The following is a 23,115-nucleotide window of genomic DNA, read 5'->3' on the forward strand; positions in this document are numbered from 1 at the left end:
TCTGGGGCTCCTATAGCCGTTGGGCTCTACAGATTAAGAAGATGCTCCATTTTGAAATGCTTACTTTTTGAATGCATTTCTGGCTCTGATGGGGAAATGCTAGATACACAAGATAAATCACCAATCTAAATGGGATATTCAAGTTTATTTAAATGCTTTTTCCTTTGCTTTTCTGATTCGGAAAATGTTTCAGTGAGAGCAACAGGCAGACACCTTTATCATTTTAAAGGTTAGACACATTCAGTTATGGTGGAAATATTCAGTTTCTGTTACTTTAGCCTGTAATCTTTCACTACTTCAAATCCTGCCACAGGGATGCGATACATCTTAAAGCAACAAACCAAAACGTTTGCATAGCACTGAACGTTTGCATGCAGAGAAGGAAACTCAATAACATTGTGAGTGCTGGAACACTGCTCTCAAGAGGTTGTGTTCAGCGAGGGAATCCTTGTTCTTTACCATGTATCACCTCAGAAGCTGTTTTTTGCTGGTTGTCTCATGCTGCTTCTTTGCAAAGGGCACTTCAGAAAGATATTAGTAAGTATCACATGAATTACACAACGTTGTCTGACCAATATAATATTATCAGTCATGTTGTAATGGAATTCCAGAGAATTCCTTCTATGAAGACTGGCCTCTAAAAAGAAGCATGAAAAGGAAAGGCAATATGGAAATTTGAAAAAGGAGCAACTTAATCCACTTCACCTGCTGGATGGGATGCAGAAGCCAACAGCACCACACTAAAAATAAAAAAAAAGGATTAATTTCATATTGCAGTAGTTATGACATTGTCCAAACATTATGAATTGGCAGCTTTGCAATTTTATTCATGGTAAAACTTATTTCAGTTATGTAAAGTAAATGAGGCATATATATCTTCTAAAAGGTAGCTGGAAATGAATCTTCAGGGTTGCCTTAATACCATCTTTAACTTGCAAGAGGGTTGTCAACAATACTTAAACTTGTCTTCTATGGCTCCATCTTAAGAAGCAGGTCTCAAAAACCTTCCATCAGCGAGACTCCACACCTCTCTGGGTAACTTGTTCCCGAGTCACCCCACACTCCCAGTGAAGAAGTTTGTCCTGATACTCAGTTTTCAGACTATCAGGAGCAACTTACAGCTGTTGTTGTCAATATTATACTACCTGCCTCTCCTTAGAAGAATTTGGCTTGGTCATCTTTTTAACTCCCTTTCAAGAAAGTGGAGGCAATTATTAGGTAGCACCCTGGTCTCCGCATTGCCAGACCAACTCCTTCAAGTACGCCCTATGCTCCAGGTCCCTAACAATGTCAGTAGACCTGATCTATCTTCAGCTTCTTGGTATATTTCTTGAACTGGGATGCCCCCAAACTGATCAGAGTACTCCATCTGCAGCCTCAGCAATACTGACGGTGACTGCACTCAATGTGAAGTACTTCTTCTAACGCAACCCAATTTGCCATGAGCACAGACTACCACTTCACACTCATCTTAGCATTTCATTACCAATTCCCTTCCAACAAAGCTGTTACTCAGCCAACTGGAAACACCACTAGGACAGAATCTATAGGGAATTATAATAATGTCTACACTTTAATGCCCCCCGTCCAAGGGAGAATTTCAACTGTGTGCACAAATGTCTGTGTTCGTAGAAATGTCCACACATTGTATAAAAGTCAAATACTCAGTCCTACGAATATGGTTGCATGTGAACAGCACATTCATGCCCCAAATGTCAATTGAAGAAAGAATAAATGCTGCAATTAAACAAGTTAGAAAAATGCATGAAAACAAAACCAAGCAGCGGCTCAACTGATGCACGCTTTTTACAAAGATACAAACGAGCAAGAAAATGAGCTGTGACCAGATCTTCAACTGCAGAAATAATTAAGACTTCTGAGGTCCTACATGGTCATCACACTGAGTTTGTGGTACAGAGCCTACTTCAGCACTGTTAATTCTTCATATCTTTCTTATTTTTTTCCAGATGTTTGAATTCCACATTGTTTCAAAGGTGGAGCACTGTAGGTTGGAAGAAGCAAGAAAGTCTTCCAATGCAGAACTGCAGCTTCCTCCAGACACTAACAACACACGTTCATCACAAAACCAAAGGACAAGAGGGAGAAAGAGAAAAGAGTATTGTCTCTTCACTGCACTTAGGAAGGTGAAAAGATATTCATTAAAGTTATGAGTGCTAACGCTAGGTATTTTTCCCTGGCTAATTATCAGTTATTTTTACAGTTCACTGGGCCCAGTAATAGCAGTAAAGCACAGAGTCAGTCATTAGAAGGTTATCTGATAAGTTAAGGCAGAGGAAAAGCTCAGAGTGGTTCCCAGCACACATGGCAATGGCTAGAAAACTGAATGTGCTGCAAATGACATATCTAGAGCACTACAGTATCATCAGTGTGCGCTTATACCACTCCATTTTTCAGAATTAACACTGCTGTAATTTCCAAGCTGGAATTTCTCAGCTAGTCCCAGATCTCCCGGCAATCAGGTGATTGCACTTTGTGGCTAGACTTCAGCATGCTCTGAGCATTACTCGCAGAGGCACTGGTACCAAAAGAAATTCCAAAGTGCACGGGCATCCTGTGATCAGCAAAGCCTCAGAAGGGAAGCTTGCCATCGAAATCAGACATGGAAGGCAGAGGGCTGAAGATAGAAACTGTTCATGAATTATAGGCAGTTGGGTATTTTAGACTTAATATTTCATAGAGACTCTTTGAAAGGCATAGACTGGTACAGTATGTTCGCACTGTCAATATTTATACATCTTTTTAAAAGAAGTAGTTACCACAAAGACACTTTTTTTTATTAAACAATAAAAAGCACGTTACTCACTACGCAAGTCTCTTCCACCCCTCTTACCCACACATGTACAAGGATGGCCAAAAGACACTCACAATAAATAGGCCCAACTCCACAGTCTCCTGATAAGGACGCAAAAGGAAGCAAAGGCCTATTGCTTTTGACTCAATAAGAAAGACAACCGGAGACTGGAAGTAAAACTGTATCAACAGTGATGAGAATTATGACTAAGCTGTGTTTCTTCACACAGTGTTGCTTTTTGCATTACCACTTTTCAAACAAAATAAAACAGTGAGATTGGAAAATGCTCAAAGAGAAACTTCCTTCTGGAACCAAGAGGGATTGATAACTATACCAGACATCCCAGGCCTCAGCCCAAAGAAAACACAAGGAAGAAAACAAAACCTTCCCTGTGAAGTGTGGCGGTTAAGGTCAAAGGGTTAGATGACATTAAAGATGTGCTGCAACTCTGCCCTAAACAGAATATCAATAAAAAAGGCACGATTATGTTATAAAATCAGATTAGGGATCCAGCGAGTTCCAGAAGGACAGCCTGGATATGGGGCTGTAGCAGGAACAAAATCCTCACACGGAGTTTCTCTGCTCCCCTCTTCTTACCCTGTACAAGGAACTTAACCACTCGAGGCTTCCTCCCCAGCTAAAACAGTCTTTGAGAAGCCTTACTTAGAGGAATCAGCTTGCTAACTCACAAAACTTAATGTAGGACACCATCTACCAGAGATAAGCACATTTACAGTAATTTTGACCAAGAATTGCCTATCAGAAGTTTGTGCTCATGCAGGTTTCAGAATGTCTTCTATTCAGTGTGATTTAAAAATATTTTGGCCTGTTTTCTACAGAAATTAAGTTTTTGCAATAATTCTCTGTCAGCCACTCCATACTGCTCTCAAACACAATGACCAGCTTCATCCAAATGTGGGGAGTGGCAGACCTGTCAAAGATATCTACATGCTGACAGGTCTCGTGAAGGGACAAATCCTGCCAGTGCTTTTGGTGTTTAAGAACACATTTCTGCTCTAAAGGAGATGCTAAATCTCTCAATTTGCACAACACCTCTGAAAGGAGTATAGTAACTCTAAGTTCTTAAACACACAGTTCCTTAGTAAGAAGCTTCTCCTTTCTGAAAACCTCCATAGCAAGATTCATCCTTTCCATATGATGTAGTGCTCCTGCTCTCTGCTGGACACAACTTCACAGATTTCAAAGGATCCCATTAGCTAACATGGCAGGGAACATGGCATGGACTTTTCAATCACAACTGCAAAATTAAGACCTAGGCCAAAATCTGAATTTAAAGGTTGAGGCCCAGATGCAATTTTCAACTAGAATAACCACTGAGAGGCAGAGTCAGACAGCTGATAAACAACAACAACAAAAAAAAATAAACTGATTTCACTGCTTGTTTAATGATTCTTATTTCAACATCAGGCTTACATTTGTACCTCATTCAAGACTTCACAGATTACCTCCACACACAGCAGCATATCTGCAAGCTCCATGACTACCACACTCCAGAACAATTGCAATAAATACAACCACGTCCTCTGAGTAAAACTGATTTTCTTTGCACTTTGCACGAAATAGAAAACAACAACTCACTTAAAACAAGAGCCTGCTTCAAGCAAATTGATGTTCAGGTATTGTTAACGCTTGGGATCCTGGTGAACAGACACTGCAACTATACAAACCCCACACCAGTGGCCTGCATTACTTACTCATGGAAGCAGAAGAGCTGATTGGACTATGATAGAAAGAGGTATATACTGTTACCATACTGATGACATTCATAAGGTAAATGGAAACTGATGTTAAATAATTGTCACTAACCAGTGTTCCTGATGTATTCTTATCAGGGATCTTTAGTGTGGTCAGACTAAAGCACACAATCAACTGATAAGAACAACTTCAACTTCCTATGCTTATGCCTAACTTCTGCTCTATGTTCCACTTTGACCTAAGTCAATTTATGTCTTTCAGTCCTTTTAACCATCCTCCTCCCACACAACTCCATACTTATGATTTCATAATCCACAGCACTCCCATACAACTTTATTTACCATTCCAAGAGGTCAATATATACAAGCAGATGTGATTATGGATGGACATGGATCTAGTAAAGGTTCTATGTGCCTTAATTTAAATAAAACCTCACAAAAATCTAGTGGAAGCCATGCACACCAGGTACTCTGGTTTGCATAGTTCTTTGGAGAAATGACTGGATTTTTCTAATCTTTTTAAAAAATATTTTGTTTTTGAGAAAAATACAGGGGACTCTGGTTGGTGACTCAGGCTCTTTCACTAACTGCAAAATAATAAGCCAGTTGTATATCTCCAAATCAGAAAAACAACCAAATGTCTGAATTACTCAGTTCTGCTACAGCACTCTCAATAGTCACTTATTGCTCATGTTCTTTGCACGTGGTTCTTTTATAATCACTGCCTCCCCCTCTGGCAATTTGGTACAAGTTTGATTTTCTGTGGTGAAGATTTTGCCAGGGAGTTACTCTGTAAATGTTATTTCTGGAAAAGAGAGATCACTTGTGCACATGGTGATTAAAAATTCATAATTAACACCTCGTTACCTCTCCAGGTGTACATTGGCATGTTCACCTACAGCCATAGCCAAAATCATGCAGCTGTTAAGCCATATTTTTTCAGTGAATGTCTTGCTAAATAAATATATTTAAGTAGTGGTAGTTCTGAGTTTCCTAAAGTAGTCATGTTTGAAGATGAAAATATATGCTAAACAAACCGGCCATAGTGTATCAAAGGCTTATTCATTTTACCTGAATACATAGTTGATGTACTGTTGGTCCAAGTCACTGGGAGAGAAGAGGAAAAAATAAGGTATTCTTTCAGTAATGCTGTTCACTGATATAAATAGATCACTATATCACGTAGTAGCACAATATTACGACCTATCTACATAATGTTATAATTATGTAGCACACATATTATTACCTATATTTTATAAACATTCATATTACAACATTATCTTAATAGTTTATCAGCATATTAATTTACATAGTATTTGCACAAATTCTGTTGCTATTCTGTTACATTGAAAGTAAAGATATGGTGAGCTGGCTAAAATTTAAACAAAGATGGAAAATGATTTTGAAATAAAGGAGCCTCTCTGGACCCTATATACACGTTACGTACATATACATAACACACAGTGGCAACAAATCCGTTCCTATACAGACAACTGCAGACACCAGGCATATGCTATATGAACACTGCACCTACTTTCAAAACAACTTCTATAAGGCTGATGTAAGACTGCATATAGGATTGGTGCAACGTTTCAAGGTTTTTGAGTTACACAGACACTGACACCCTGTGGCATCCTATCAGCTGTTAAACACTTTTGAGACTGTGTCACAAATGGAGATACTGACATATTCAAACCATGCAGCTTTAACTAACACAAACTAACATTTCCTCTTAATGTCAGTGCCAGTTACTATGGGATCTTTTTCCAGGACTGAGTCATCATCCTTTGATAATACACTGTTTAAAACTAATTCAGTGTTTGTGTTAGCAGTATAAATATCAATAACCACATGGTATTGCTGGGATTATCAACAGTATGGCTCTTCTTGTAACAAAAATCGTTAATGATTAACCAAGAGTGATCCAGTTCACACAGATAAAGCAGAGATCTCTACAGTTTAGCTGACTGCTACATACATCAGTCCTCTTTGATAGCAATCCTTTCTATTTAAAAGAATGTGAAAACACATTACCTTAAAGAATTAGGCTTCCATAACCTGTGAAATACTTTGTAAGCCCCTGTAATTGCAATGACATAGAATTACCATAACGTGTAATCATTATGACAAACAGCTTATTTGGTCATGGTACTGATAGACCCCTCTGAATCACACTTAGCAATGTGGCACAAAAAATGCCTAAATCATGAGTAAAATCAACCTATCACTTCAACTTAACAGTTTCCAGGGTGTTATCATCTCAAAATACTGTCATGCCATGTGTGTTTCTGCTAGTCCAGCTCACGATAACTAAAAAACGTGGGAGAGAAATACACGTGCGTGTGCAAATACATAAAGTGCTATAGAATGGGTTCTTCAACCCACCTATTTTTCTGGGTAACTTCTATGATATGTTCATCTATGTAGACCCTACAGTTGTCTGTTCCGAGTCATCTCTGCTGTTTGCGGGATCTCTAGGCTCTTTGCATTCTTTACCAATTCATTTTTCAGTTAGCAATGTTTTACAAGGGAGAAGTCTCAGCTCAGCTCATCCAAAGTTACAGCAAACAAGTATTTCAAGTGATAAACCCCTGGATTTTTTTTTATCTAAACAAGTAGGTTTTTATAACATTTCCTATAGAAAAAAATACTTCCTCTTTATATATTAACAACACTTTAGCACATGATGTCTAGATCTCCTTAAACAGAAATTATAGACACATAACCTGTGACCTGCAAATTTTACAGCATGAAAGACAAAATAAAGAAATCATCCCTAATTTGCAGACAAGACTTAACATACAAATGAATCACTCAGTCTACAGGGGATCTAAGAACCAAATACAAATCCCTTACTATCCGGCTTAATGTTCCAAAATATACAAATCTCCTACTTATATACTGCTACTCAGCTTTTCTTCAGATTTTTTTTGCATCTGACTGTTTTCAGTTTTTCAGGGAAGAATTACATTTACCTAACAAAAGAAAAATATAAAAACCCTACAGATCATGCAACACATTGTTAATTAACTTCTTTATTTAAGAATGCATATGACTGCATCAAAACCTCCAACATTTCAACACCCTTCTGGAAACATTCCATAATATTTTAGAATACTTTTTTTGTCAACTTTTAAATAAAATCTGTGTGTACAAAAAAAAGTTTCAGTTCTTCATGTTTCTTCTCCCCTCAGAGAGGAAAAGGGTCTCTCATTGGGCAACCATTAAAAATTCCAGAAAACTGTAGTATTGGTTAAAATGCATATGTATTTTCTTCACTTGTCTACTCTGTCTGATTTGTTGTTGTTTTCAACCTGAAGGCTACGAGAGGAAAACATTTTCTTATCTTTAATATCCTTTTTATTTTAAAATGTTTCTTACATCAAAAACCCTAAATATATATATATATAAAAAAATCATAATGAAGTTGACTTGCTTCTCCAACAAATTCACTCTTCATAGTCCTCCAAAGAAGATGACTTACCAACACAGATCAAGTGAATTAGAGCCCACAGATAACCGTTTGGATCAAACTGCAATAAAAAGGTAAATAAAGGTATCATAGAATTATTGAGATTGGAAAAGACTTCTAAGATCATCTAGTCCAATCATCAGCTTGTCACCACTATGTCCACTTAACCACGTTCATATATACATAAGCATTGCTATTTCCCTGCAGTTAGCTTCGTAAAGCAAGTACAGTGGGAGCTCTAGCACAAATGAAAAGAAGACTAAAGAAGGCTAGAGACATTTCTATTCTTAGAGATATGGCACATGCCTGGTAGCTGTACTCTGTTATCCAGGTTCTCAGCCCTGGTAAAAACAACTCTGTTTCTTTGGGATACAGACATCATTCTCGATGACCTGAGACTACGGACACCAGCCTGTATATTCTTGTCTCATAGCCATTTTTCACTTTGCAGAAAATTAACTTTTGATCTCCGAATAAAGATGGATAGTCAGTCACAGAGGGACAAGTGGATCAGAGAAACCACTAAGTTTGGTGCTTCCTTGCCCTCTTCCCCCTAGCAGCCCCTGCAGCAGCCAAGCAGTCTGTTTCCCCAAGGTTTTCACTAACTGCAGTGCATCCAAAAGAATGCTTCCAGCAAGATAGGCTCTCTTCATAGTCAATTGAGAAAAACGAATGTCTGCTTTCACAACTATATACAAGAAGTTCCTACCCTGCACCATGGTCCACGATGAACACTCAGGTGAAACACTTCTGTCTACTCTTGACTGGAAACATCCAGACAAGACCCAGATTTTTCTCACTTATCTTCAGTTACTAACTGAAATCTAAATCAAGAAAGTAGCCTTCTTAAACCTCCAAAAGAGAAAGACAGGCATATCCAAGGAATAGATCCTTGATGGACTGAGCTACTCTAGAACTACAGATAACTTCTTCCTTCCTCACAAAGCTAATTCAGGAAACCACTCAACGTACTTGCAACAAATTCAAACCTAAATGATTCGCTCAGCCCTTTATGAAGATACACCGTGGTATCCCCAGCCCCCGGCTTCACCTAAAAGCTCCATATCTGTACTGGTCAGAGGTTTTACCAGGATGCAAACACATTAAAAACAGCAAGATTGTAACAAGGCAATAGGACACGTTTAAAAATCTTTTGCAGGAATCCTGCCCTAGCTTACAAGTAAAAGCTAGGCACTTATTTGCTAAAAAATACAAAGGCCAAACTAGAGCCACCTTATAAAACAGAGCTCACCTGCGTGTCACATAAAGGAAGGCACACTGCTGCTACCAGGAGGAATAGCACACTGTGGGTAAGAGAAAAAAAAAAGCAAGAATTGTACTCCTGGTGAAATATGGACAATTCTACTCAATTTTATAATTATACTTTTCTTTTTTTGCTTCATTTTTATTTCATGTATTTATAAAGTACTTTCTGCCAATGAAATTACATTTTATATCAGGCATTCTTCATAATTAATACAGACCTAAGTTGAACAAGAAGAAAATCAGCACAAACCAACTTAGCAGTGATAAAAAAAAAAAAAGAAATTGGTAGGGAGTACCGTTCTTCACTCGCCATTTGGCTTCCTTAGGTTACTTTAGAAAACCAAAACCAACTCATTTGTGGCTACAAAGAACTACCAAAAAGTTCCATCACTGGGGTAAACTGTTTATTACAACAATTTTAGCAGTTGTGACTCCATTAAAAGTTGCGCTGTTAACTACAGAACAAAGAATAAAGTGGAAGCATGGTAGAAATGGCTTAAAGATAGCACAGGTCCCTCCATAGTCCACAGAACTGGACTAAAAATCTTAAACTGCAGCTGACTGGTATTTCTACAGGCTACATGGAATATGTAGATGTAGAATTTCTATGGACTGCCAGTATTAATAACAGCAAATATTTGCTTTTATTGCTCATTTTCCTGCTCTCCAGGGACACAGAAGGAAAAGATAGAATAAAGAAGATAAAAAACAACAACAACAAAAAATCCAACTGGTATCCTTGAAAATAATGCAGTAGTGAAAACAAGGCCATGGTAAGCCAGATAATGGAAACAACAGGGAGAAGTTGGAAGTCAGGGCCTCCAAACACACTGAAAAATAAACCAATGTTGTTCAATCTAAGTACAGTTAAAAGATTAAGAAGTATATTATCTTCAAGGGAATGAGTGGGAAGAACAAAACTTTCAGTATGCAGATGGATGACTTCTGTTTGTCACGATCTCCTTTTGGTAGCCTAAACAACCAGAGCCAACCAAGATTGGTAAGGCTGTGTAACTTAATACAAATGATGCAGAATGACGCCAGATATCACCCACTTTCCTCCTTAGGAAAGACATTTTTAGCTATTTTCAATCCATTATCTTTCTCTTACTGCTTAATATTATCCACTGAAATATCAAACTTGAGTTCCATCTCCTTTTCAAAAACATTCTTGCAAGCACTGTTTTGTTATTCACAAAGGCCAGCCTTCTGGCTATTTTTACAAGGAGAAAAAAAAGTATCTATTTAAGCAATAGTATAAAAGAAAAAAGAAAATGCATTTTAAAAATACTTAATTACTTGTATGTTGCAATTTATGCTTACAGCCCACAGGAATCTGTCTTACATTCTTCATTGTTTTGGTGCGCTACTATTTGAAGCAAATACAGAAACCGGAGCCGAAACAAGATGAAACTGAATCTGAATGGTTTTTAAAACTTACCTACAGACTTTCAGATGAGAGATCTGCTGTAAAAAAGGACACATGATTAATTGTATTGTTTTTTAAATGGTGAAAGAGTGCTTTTTCCTTTCAAAAAAGTAAAAGGAATCACAGATGATCTTACTGCATCAAGTACAAGAAAAAGACAATGAACAACACTGAATAGCCCATTATGTTTAAGTACTGCTTAGCAGTACTTAATTGAATTTGGGGAAAGAAACAAACAAACAAAAAGAACAGTGACTAAAGATTAATCTACTACAACTTTTTTTAATATTTTCAGGTTATTTACCACCAAGCAAACCTAAAACCAGACATGAACGTTACACCTGGTTCTTACACTCATCCTAAGTATACTAGAACTGTGTACCGTAGATATTCAAATATTGATTATAATTAATTAATTAGGTACTTCCCCAACCAAATCAGTCTTGGTCTAAATTCATCGAAGTTTCCTAATCTTTTGGTCCAAAATCATTCCCCGGAAGATTTCTAGCAAGACCTCTGTTTGCATTATCCTTCCCCATTGTGCTTTAATTTCCAAAGAGAGGAAACATAAGCATGTGAGCTAGAATGAAAAAATAAAAACACTTTGTCAGGGACAGCATCACAGAGATATGCCATGGCACACACTGCTACATCCCTTAGTCTTAACCTTAGGGAAGTCTTCAGTTCGTTACAAGTAGCAAACACTGGCATTTATTTGCATTCTAGATACACTGTAGAGGTAATGAACGGAAGATCTCTTCTACTACAAGCCATGAACCATTTCAGAAGTGATTTTGTGATTTCCCAGCTGTACCTCATACAGCACCTCTCTGGTCAGACAATTAGAAAAGCATTTCATAGCCTAAAAAGAAAGATCTCCAGTGTAGCTGAAGAGAAACAAACTGAGATCTTACTAAAGTAAGCAGGAATTCTTCTCACTTTAGCAGGTCTTGGGACCAAACAAAGATTCCCAAACAAAGCCTAAAATGCATTATTTTTCCAAATTTCATGTGGAGATGTGATTCATCTATTGATACATACAATATATTGAATACTAGATATATTAAACTAGTTAGACCTAAGGACTTAGTTTTCCTTCCCCTCTGCTTGAAAGATGAAATTCTTACGTACAGCATGAGAGAGAGATTAATTCTCAAAAGGAAAAGACAAACTGGACTAAGCCAGTCTTAAAAGTGGAAATTAAACCATCAATATGCACTTGCAGTCTTTCATCCACTGAAAGAGAAAAGAAAACATCAATATAGATACTTGTCAAGAACAAATCTCTCTCTGGGACTCATTAGTGACTTGCTATCACAATGAGATTAAAAAAGCACATAGCACTAATGCCTGCATAAAAATAAATTAGATGTCTTGTTATAGGGCTGTTACATCACAGGAGGTGTCTTGAACATACTAATTAATAGGTGAAATTACCTCTTTCTGCACAAACTTCTGGAAGCCACAGGTTATGACTTCTGCTGCATTGTGTATAGTGAGGAACACTGGAATTGGCTGCCATTGGGAGAGAACAAAAATGCCTGGAATTACTCAGAACAGTCACAGACATAGGAAGGGTGTTCCTGTAAGGGCTAACTGTCCCAGGTTTTTGCATTATTTTGCTTGTTTTTATAATTGTGGACCCAAATCACATCTCCTAAAGGAATTTAGACTTGTTCTAAGAGCACAATCACGATTACAAGGCACACAGGTATCGTTTAAGTACCACTTTCGAGTGCCCTGTGCAGATGTTCATGCAGAGCTACCATTGTGAGAATTGCCACAGGCTTCTGCCTCTGGTTTTGCCTCTTTGTTCGCATACCTACAATCTCCACAGTAAACTGTTCTCATTATTTTCCCATCTCCGTCTGCTGGTACTAACACTGTGTTACTCCTAGCAACAGAATGACGGGTAAGATGATTTTAGGCAATTGTTTTCAGTTACTGCTAGGAAGATCTGCCAGAAATTTAGGTAGAAACGTAATAATAGCTCACACAAAAGTGATGTTGAAATTATACCCAGTGAGGCATCTGGATGCAATCCCAATATGAAATCATTAAGAAACAAATCCCAGTGATAACAACAACGAATAAAACGCCCATCACTCCAGGCAAAACCAACTCAAATTAGTGGTTCACAATAAATCCTCCAAATCAGATCCTTGGTCTCTCAGACAGTCACAACAGAAGCAATTATCTACTCCGACTAAGATAATCTAAAGGCTAAGGCAATTTCAGGAAGCAGTGTTTCCCTGCTTATGGATAGTATTTAAATCACATGGGTAGAGAATGAGTTAAGTTCATACTGACGTGCCTCCCTTGTAAGTATCAGGTAGCAAATATCTCTTTGACTTGACTTTGTAATCAGAAATCTCTATTTTCTGGATTTTTCTTTTCTTGCCCGCAAAGCAGGATAAGCATCACTAATTAAAAACTTTAAGCCATAATAACAACGAGGGTGGATCCATAAATACAACAGTTTCACCAAGATAACTTTTAACACCTCTAAATTAGCAGTGAATGAAAACCACACAAACACAACCGGCGTGAAGTTGTCAGCTCCTGCTTTATCAGTTCTGGAATCCAATTCTCAACCTTGTTGCTAGACAACTAAACACAATAAAACAGAAGTATCTAACATAAGCATCCTGAGCCTGAAATAATAAAGAATACACGAAATAACCATAAACAAGGTAAGATAACAGCAAAACTTACATTCTTTCTTTCATGAAGCCAATTTGACAGATTTTCTTTCCTTCTTTCTCCCCCCGCCCGCGCTTTTGGCTCTTTCAAATATGTTTTAGAGCCAACAACGGCTCCAGTTTGCCCAGCCCTGCTAACCTTCTCCATATGTCTATTGTCTTTGATGTGACTATTTTTTAAATTTGTGAGTGAGCTTAATACTCACAAAAAGAAAGGTTTACTGTTTGGACAGACAGGATGAATAGACTCTGTACAAAACTCCCCCTCACAGTTTTGCATACTTTGGCTAATGCATCCCAGTTCAGAGCTAGGCACCACTGCTCCAATCTCAGCCCTCAACTCTTGTGCAGGAGAGTCTTCCTGTATCTTTTGGAGAGGTACAGATGGAAACTAAGATCCTGCCTCTATACGGAACTGTTTTAAAGCAGGCATCCATGGTTTTGATCATAAAAGTTCATGTGATTTCAACTTTAGAAACAAACTCAATTAATGCAAGTAAATTTGTGAAGCGAGCCATTTCAGGTACAAGAATTTTCCTTCTCTCCACATCACAAAATTGTTGTAGGCAAATTTACTTAAAATAAAGTTTGTATGCAGGTTTGAATTTGGGCCAGCAATGCATACTAGCTATGGTCTAAGACTACTTGTCCTTCTGCTGTTCCTTCTAAAATGGCGACAGAACTAGGCCCATCCACAAACAACAAAAAAACATGCAGAAATGGTGATGCTCCTCAAGAATACTTTGGGATCCAAACAAAAAACTTTTCACAGGCCCTATGACATGCCATTACATCTTACTCTTGAATGATCACAGAGTAGGCAAGGCAGGGAGTCGAGATAATTTACAGAACTCAGAAAGAAGAAATAGCAACAGAGGATGTGATTCATACCTTCTCCACCTCACAGGTGATGAGGCAGAAAAAATGCTGCTGCCAAGGGTTTATTGTTATTTCCAAACAGCTCTTTCCTTAAAGATCTTACACCAGGGAAGCCCCGTGGATTTGCTTTCACAAGGAACCAAGAGGAAGTGAATGCAATCACCATGATACAGAGCTAACCTGGAGGCGTATGGCTTCCAAGCATGCAGCCATGCTTCCCAAAGATCACTGGAGTCTAAGACGAGGCCCACCACTTTGTTTGAGTAGACAGAGACCAAGTGTCCTTTTCTGCCCTGTCACTCCACTAGGATGTTCAAAGGATCATTGCAAGAAGAGTCTTATCTAAAAATTCCCTTTTGATCCTTCTTGGAGTTTAGAAATCAGTAGAAGTAAGCTGGCTCTGGAATTTAAGGTGAACTGACAGAAAACAGAACAGAACTAGAGCATGAGCTACTGCAGACAGTAACAGTCGTAAAACAATTTAAAAAAATCATGTAGCTGATTTATTTTAAAATATTTGTATTTTCATTTATTTATATTATGTATATTATTTACTTTTACTTTTTGAGAAACACAGGCTTACTTAAATAAAAGACATTCAACTCTAATGAAGGCAGATTTGATATCTCCCGATTAAACATTTATAGGTCATTGTAGTTCAAATGGATAACAAACGTGATGAATCAAACCACTGCCATACTCTCTTCCCAACTTTCAATTTATTTTTTCAAATCCTGTAAAACACCAAAGCCTCTCACAGTAATGGTTTTCATCCTTTTCTTGGAAAGGTTTCCCCCAGAAATGTGTCCTATTAACCCTTTTGCAAAGCTAGAGCCAATAACTTTGTTAACTTCTTCCCTACCTGCACAATTCAGAACAGTGGATCTGTCTGCAAAACTCTTAGTACTGTGGAGCAATGCGGAGTTCTTCAGACTGTCAGAGAGCTCAAGGAAAGCTGAAGGCACTTTGTGCTTTTTGTTACTGCCCTACACTTTGCAAGACTGGACTACTGCTCTAACAATGTTAATAGATTACGAATTATTTGAAGCCCTCCCCCTCTCTTTTCCACCCAACCCAAGAACAGAATTAATTCCTTGTATGAAGAGAACATTCTTTGCTCATAAAATAGAGGCAATACAGAACTGATGTCTACCTGTGTGTTTCTTACCAGTCTAGACAGTGCCCTGGAGCCAGCATAAATAATGCCTACAAAAATTACCGACGCAGGAAGCCAGGACAGGATTTCAGACCTGTGAAAACAATTCAAATCTCATCACTTCTCTACATTCTGTTAACATGCAGTTAGCAGCAGTTGCTTGCAAGAAATAGAATATATGTATGTGTACATATATTCAAAAGTGTGCATATTAAATTCACTGTCTGATTGCTCAATATTCCTCTCATTTACTAAAGACGTCTCTTGAGACAGAAATAAACCACTTCATCTAATGCCAGGTGGACAGCATTACTGCTTTTCTTTTCTTTCTGTCTCTTTTTCACTCTTTCTCTTGCTCTTATCCCTCAATAATTGTGTATTTCATAGCACTTACTCCTACTACATTTCAGAGAGAGAAATTTTATTTCAATAATTTGCTTGATGCTCTGTAGAAGGAAGAAAAACTTTCAAATGAAGGCATAAAATGGTGCACTCGCACAGAGAGCACACATTTTCACCATGTACAAATACACTTGCCCACCCACACATTCATTTCTTCATTTCTCAGCCAGATTTACAAAGAGATTTCTGCTGAAGATCGGATTGTCTCTGTGGGAGCCTGTCTCTGGAGATTTCCTAATGACACCCCTTTGACTAAGCCAAACTCCTGGAGGCATTTTGACAATTAATGGAGGAATTAAATCACTGCAGATTGATGTTGCTTTGTTTTGTTTTGTTTTTTATTTAATCTTGGTTATGGCAGTCGAGTCAGGCTTCAGTTTTGAGAAGGGGCACTGGAATTTGCACTTTTCCGATTTTGGTACGTAAGAGAACAAAAGGTTCAGGTAGGTGGTAAACTTCAGAGAGAATAACCTAAGATTTTGAGTGACAGAGATTCAAAGGACTAACTTGGAGGCTTCCCAGGACTGAGGAAGACACTGCTGCCTTCATTCACTCTTCCTAAGTCTTGAACTAAAGTCAAGAGAGTGTTAGCAAGTAATACTCATTTTTAAGATGAAGCCAAAGTATTTGCAGTTCATTAACTGGGATTATGCTTCTAACTAGCATGTAAGTATCAAAATGCAATCACAGGCACCGCTATATTACAATACTTTATGAAAAAATGGACAAATAAAGGTGAAAACAGAACAGTCTAAATAAGATCAAACATGCCCAAGGATTTTTGTTATCTTTAACACAAGGAAAAAAGAACAAACAACTAAACATCATGTTCCCTTTCTTTATATAATTTTCTAAGGTATTTGCTAAAAAACCAACAGAGTAACAAATGAACGGTCTTTAGATCCTTTTGCTGATATAAAAATTTGCTCTTTAAAGATCAGGACCTAAAATTGTCATGCCTCATTGCCACTGAGTTCACATCAGATACCAACCACAAAAAAAACCCCATCCCAACTGGACTTGCAGTAAATTGAAGAAAAAAGGAAAGGAAGAAGAAAAGGGAGAGCTGGGAAGAAGAAAGGAAAACAAGATGAAAACTGAATTTCCATTTAGTGAATAAAAATATCGCTCTTTCATGTTCCCCACCACTAAATTCTAGGCATCCCAAATATGTCTCCATTTCCAATCCAGTGCTGTGAAGTGCAATGGAAAAGGACTTAAGATGCTTTTCCCATGATGTGACAGGAGAATTTTATGCTGCCAAGTGGGAATTTCAGGACTGAAAAAGAATGCATGGATGTTTGATGTAATGTGTCAGCACCAACAATCTGTCTTGTATGCAAACCAAATAGCAGCTCCTTATGTTGGCAACACAGCAATGTACGTGCAAAACAAGCAAGTTTAGTGACGTAAAAAAACTAGGGAATTTATGTAGTAGGGCTAGATTTAAAACCCATTTAAGTCAGTGGGTAGCCTTCCTAAAACTAGACTTTGAAGTTTTGGTTTATGCCAAGTTTCTGAGCTGGGAAAAATTCAACAATAGAATAAATGCCAACCAGAACATGGGACTTAGGTGCCTACACGGGTCAGGCAGAAGGTGGGCAGCAGATCATGGCACTGGAGGCATCATGTGAATGCCACACACATTCTTATGTGCTCCACTGAGTCCTGTTTTGGACACAAATTTTGCAGACAGTTGCTATTCACATTGCAGAAGCAACAGTGATGGTGAGAATCTCTTGCAGTTGGCAGTACTGAACAGAAACAGATAAAAAGCAAGATATTAATCAAACAAGAGCAATTACTGTAAATAATATGTTTAATAGGACCAAGAACTTGTTTTTATTTGATATTTATTGTGAAGCTAGTATTCCTGATTTTGTCATAACCTTCAGGCAAAGGGTGGTCATCTCCAGGTAGTAAAATAATTCTTCTGAAATACTTTGGTGCATCTTGAACCAGTTCAGAAAGCTCATGAGATCTGTCTGCAGAACAGAAATACTCTGGGCTTTGTGGAAGCACACAGATGGGTAACGTTACTACTTGCAGCATGAGAAGACTGGGGACTGGAAATAGTATTCTTAAATATTCTGCATGTACACCAAAAAGATAGACGTAGAGACCAAGATGCTAGAAGAGGGGGGAAAAAAAGCCCTTCTCAATCCAGTAGTAAAACACCTTCAGAGGGTGAAGGAGTTTGAGAGGAGATGACGGAGAGAAGCTTTGAAATACTACGGGGTTTTTTGTTCGGTTGGTATTTTTGGTTTTTTTTTAGACAGAGATCTATACTGAAAGTCAAGTTCAAAAAAGCATGCACTTAATCCTTCTGAAGAAAGGCAGATTTAAATTCATGCTTAAGTACTAGTCTGAATTATAGTCAAGCAATTAATTCTGGCCATATCGTTTTGTCCACAGCTAATATTCTAGAAAATCACTACAGAACTTTCCAAAGATGCATTTTAACCAGTTTCCCTAGAATATGCTGACATCTAGTGGCCTGAAGTGGCCTCTCAATCTACAAAACACAAGCTAATTTTATGCCACAGTTTTCTCATATAAAAACGTCCTCTTCAACAGTGGAAAGTGGTTCTTGTGCAGTATTAACTTAGATGTCTTTCAAGCTATGGAAAAATTAAAATATCTTTTCCAAGCTGGGAAAATTATTCAGCTTCTTTTACTGCCACAACTTAAAGCAAAAATATTTCCTCAACTAGTGATGAAAAGCTGAATTAAAAAGGACATTAGTGATAGCTGCATTACTTTGCACTTTAAGCTGTATTACAAAGACAAATATGCATAAACAGCATACATTTGGTGACATATATCAGTAACTGTTGCTTAAGCAAAGTTTGGAGCCTAATCCTGCCTCTGCCAAAATCAACGAGAGCTTTGAACTCCATATCCCCATTCTTAGCTACACTATAGATAAAAGATAGGAAGTTAAAGCCTGTTTCCATTTACAGCTTTGTTTAGGTTTCAGCGGGGATGTGGACACCTGCATGTAACAAAAAAAAGAACTTAGCCTGGTTCTCCTCACACATGGATGCAGAGATTTCACTCTCAATAAGGAACTTCAGTTTTGCAAATCTACTGCTTACATTCCAAACTGAAAATCCATCACCTGTCACATGATAATACAAATCACTGAAAAAAATTACATTAAAAGGAAATTCTGACAGTCAACCAGTCTGATAGTCCAGTTTCAGAGTTAAGACACATTGTTCAGGTCACTCAGAAAAGTTTGAGTATCTCCAGTGATGGCAACTCAGCAATTGCTATGGGCATACATCTTATAATTCATGCTATTTTGTGAAACGTAAAGGAGATGTCACATTTCATACCACAGAATGGATCTCTCTGAGCAGAGTATGATATTCTGTATAACTCTTCTAAATGGTAGTAGCACTCAGTTCAAGCAGATCATCTTGATCCACTGATGAGCATCTGAATTTGGAGTTTGATCACTGCACCAGTCCCGTGCACTGCACTGGTTTCTCTTGCTGCGTGCTTATGCATATAGAGATACACATAAGGGCAAATGACTCCCATTTACAAACACCAAATCTTACAGGGAAGGTGTCAAATCACATTTGCTGACTCCACTGCACTGAGATTTAAGGGAAAGGGGTGTCAGCGAATGCATTACTGAGGTTTCTCTCTTGGTATTTTTCAGATGATCCAGGGAAGAGATGCAAAAAATGATATTGGATGTATTATCTTTGTAGCCTTCTCTAGTGATTACACTTCTTTATCTTGCCAAGGTGAAATTGAATCCACTCTATATTAGTAATCTGTGGAAGTGAGTGACTGAACATTGATTAGACTGAAACACAAGATAGCTCCAACACTAGTGAGGCAGAACACATACATACAGATACACATATCTCACATTTCAGCAAGTTAGTGACTTGCTAAACAAGCAAACTACAATAAGTATGTAGCAGATACTGAAAACCTCGCTGTACCTTGAACACAAGCTTATCTCCACCCAGCCCAACTTCCAGGAGACATGAAGCAGAAGTCCACCAACTAATGTTTGCCACCTGAAATAGAAATAGAACATGATCCCTAAATCATTTAAAAAAAAAAAAAAGACATGTGGAGCATGACCTTAAAATCTCTAGAATTTCTCAAAGCACACATAGGACTGTAGTCATCTACTGCTCTTCCAGGCTACCAGGGATGGCACTACTCTTCATATCTTTTGTTTTGGGCTGTCTATTTATCACCCAGGTTTTCTATTACTCTGATGTTTCCCACCTCATATTTCAAGCATTTTATAAAGAACCACCTACTGCAATTTCTTTAGTCATCTTATTGAATCCCCATTTTATTGTTTAGTAAATATTTAAAATTTATTTATATAAAATATTTAGTAATCATAGTGATGTTAAAGCCATGACAACCTAAAGATGCAAGTGAGGCAAGGATTGTGACAAGAAATAAACATCTGTACATATATGAACTGTTATTGCTAGAGCAAATAAATATGATTTCAGGACTCACAAACTGATCTCAGCTCAATGAACTAATAAGTCCCAAGGATGAAGTGTACAGTGCTGGTAATTTCAAACATTAGCTTTATGACTCCTGTTGTTATTCATGCTGGGCCTAGATTACGCACTGCCTATAACTCAAATGGCATGTAGCATGCAGTAATTGAAGTGCCATTAACAATCAAATCATCACATTGCATGAGCCTCTGCTTCAGAGCCTCTAGAGGAAAAAAAAAAATACAGTAAGATAATTTAGCATATAAACCAGAATACTGTGGTTTTCTCATTCAAATGCTATAAAGCAATTACATGTATACTGAACTGACTTATCAATCTAATCACTTATCCTGTCACAATGGCATTCCTTAGTTTACTGTGGAAGTAGTGTGTGAGGCCTTAGCAATCCTTCCAGATAATTTAAAATCAGTAGTGATGCACAGTGATTTTTTAAGCTTCATAATAAATGACCAGTTTCCTTCTTTTTCGGGCTAATGGTTTTTAGGGAGATGCTTCTCAGGTAAAAGTACCCAAACATCTCATACAGCTCTGGCAGAGATCCTATGCTACAGTGTTAAATCACATTAAATATATATCAGGTATTAAAATGTGTTTGTTTATTATTCCCAGTCATTGCAATGAATTTAAGCAATTATTTAATCTCTCCCTCTCTCATTCATACATAAATGCTAAATGCAGCATGGCATACAGCTGGACATAGTCAGAAAAGAGTGAGCTCACTGTTCATAAGGGTTTGATGAACATCCAACACTACTATCACAGCTCACTTCACCTTTATTGCGCTGGAGGCATAAGAGAGGTTGGTGCCAGACATCCCTCATCTGCTGAAGGCTTGATCATGCTCTATTCCAAACCAGTGATTAATTCTCATCAACTTTAAGTGAAAAAAAATTAATACAATTTCAGGTTTTAATGACAGAGCTTGAAGTTATTAAGAGTTCCAAATCCTTAGCACTATGTGATAAAGACTTAGGTTATACAGGGAACAAGAATAACATCAATGAATGGTGTGAACTGGGCATTATTCTTTGTTTCTTTGCTCAGCTGCCTTAACTCTAGATGAAAGTGTATCTGAGTCACTTAATTTTCAAAGAAATAGTCACCTTTAAAAAACAAAATTACTAAGATGCTGAGATGTCTTTCCAAATAACGGAAAAAAAGGAAGTAAATGTGGTAACACATATCCTGTGCAGCCATTGAGCAAATGCTTTTTTTACTGTTGACTTACTTTATATACATTACTCAAAATCCTTTTCCTGTGTGCTACAAGACTTGACCAAGAGACTGTTTGCACACTAGCGATAGAACTGAAGGAAGCACTTGTTGCATATTTAATAGAGCTGAGAAGAAACTGGAGATTCCCAGAGGAGTTATTCCTAGAAGTAATTACAGCCCTGGAGTTGCAAGTCAGGCAAAACACAACCCATGCAAAGCAGTAAAAAGGAATGAAAGATATCAAGTGTCCACAGATTTAAACATTATCTCAAAAGAGCAAATGAAAGAAGACTGGAATATAATAGTCCAGAATTTCACAGAATCACAGAATGGCCAGGGTTGGAAGGGACCTCAACGGTCATGAATCTCCAACCCCCCTGCCACAGGCAGGGCCACCAACCTCCATATCTAACACTAGACCAGGCTGCCCAGGGCCTCATCCAGTCTGGCCTTGAACACCTCCGGGGACGGGGCATCCACAACCTCTCTGGGCAGCCTGTCCCAGCACCTCACCACTCCCTCTGTAAAGAACTTAAACACCTCACAAATTATTAACACTGACAAACGTATATTTGGCAAAGCATTAAATTTCTCATCAAGATATGATAGGAACTTACAACACACAGCTACAACAAATAAGCAGCACTGTATCGGTGTGTGTCTGAAGATGGGTTAAAGGCCAGCTTTCATTAGCATACTGGAAAAGAATACAGCCAATCCGCATGTTACACAACAGTGCCATTCCCAATTTAGACAAGCTGTGCTATAATTGCCACTTTTCTACATTGAAGCATAAAATTTGCAGAGAACTGGGAACTGATGGAGTCTATATATCTTAGTTAAATCGCCACTGTGATACTTAAAAATTGACCAAGACAAATGAAGCCTGCTTTACTAAGGCTTCACTAAGTATGTTCTCTTGACAGCAAAAGCCAGTAATGAAATGAAGTACCAAAGTTAGCTCCAGCATGGAACAGCAAGACGTTTACTGACTGAATTTATTGACTAAAGTCATTTTTCAAACAACTGTATTCTTAAAATGGTACTTACCCTTGAAAAAGGGTAGGGTAGGTAAATTTCAGGACAGACAGGACATACTGAAAAACAAATACCAAATTAATGGACATCAAACACACACAGAGCTATAACATTAACAGGCAATCACCAGAGCAACAAAATACAAGAAGCTCCTACCAAAATAAAGAAAAATAAACAGACAAGATACAGTCAACGTTTTCTGTAAGTTCTCTTCCCATGCTAGAAGCGCTGGATGCTGCCCCAGTCCCTGCGGCAGGCAGCAAACGGTAAATTACACTGTATTGTCTACGCCGTACAATGCGAACTATTTCAAACTAAGTTAAAGTAGTTCACTTCTGGGCACGCTGTGGCCATCTCTGTTGCGACCGACTGCGAACACCGCGGTCGTCACTTGACAGCCGCGCCTCCCGGGCATCGCCGCGCAGAGCCCACCTTATTGGTGGCGCTCACCTTATTGGTGAAGCAGGACGCCAGGTAGAATAGGCAGAAGGCGAGGCCGCCCGCCGGCCGCTTCA

General features: G+C 38.1%; 1 protein-coding gene across 1 annotated transcript in view; it reads right to left on the reverse strand.

Moving 5' to 3' along the window:
* Positions 1–23,115, reverse strand: part of TMEM241 (transmembrane protein 241) — a 55,516-nt gene that overhangs the window by 29,148 nt on the left and 3,253 nt on the right. The window contains exons 2-12 of the mRNA XM_010708861.1: positions 23,051–23,110; positions 22,613–22,659; positions 19,799–19,876; positions 15,444–15,525; positions 12,132–12,209; positions 10,707–10,732; positions 9,252–9,303; positions 8,012–8,060; positions 6,562–6,607; positions 5,599–5,634; positions 706–740 (exon numbers count right to left, since the gene is read on the reverse strand). Coding sequence (XP_010707163.1) covers positions 706–740; positions 5,599–5,634; positions 6,562–6,607; positions 8,012–8,060; positions 9,252–9,303; positions 10,707–10,732; positions 12,132–12,209; positions 15,444–15,525; positions 19,799–19,876; positions 22,613–22,659; positions 23,051–23,110 — 589 coding nt within the window. The remainder of the gene's footprint in view (positions 1–705; positions 741–5,598; positions 5,635–6,561; positions 6,608–8,011; positions 8,061–9,251; positions 9,304–10,706; positions 10,733–12,131; positions 12,210–15,443; positions 15,526–19,798; positions 19,877–22,612; positions 22,660–23,050; positions 23,111–23,115) is intronic.

This window comes from Meleagris gallopavo, chromosome 3 (genome assembly GCF_000146605.3).
Source record: "Meleagris gallopavo isolate NT-WF06-2002-E0010 breed Aviagen turkey brand Nicholas breeding stock chromosome 3, Turkey_5.1, whole genome shotgun sequence".
NCBI lineage: Eukaryota > Metazoa > Chordata > Aves > Galliformes > Phasianidae > Meleagris > Meleagris gallopavo.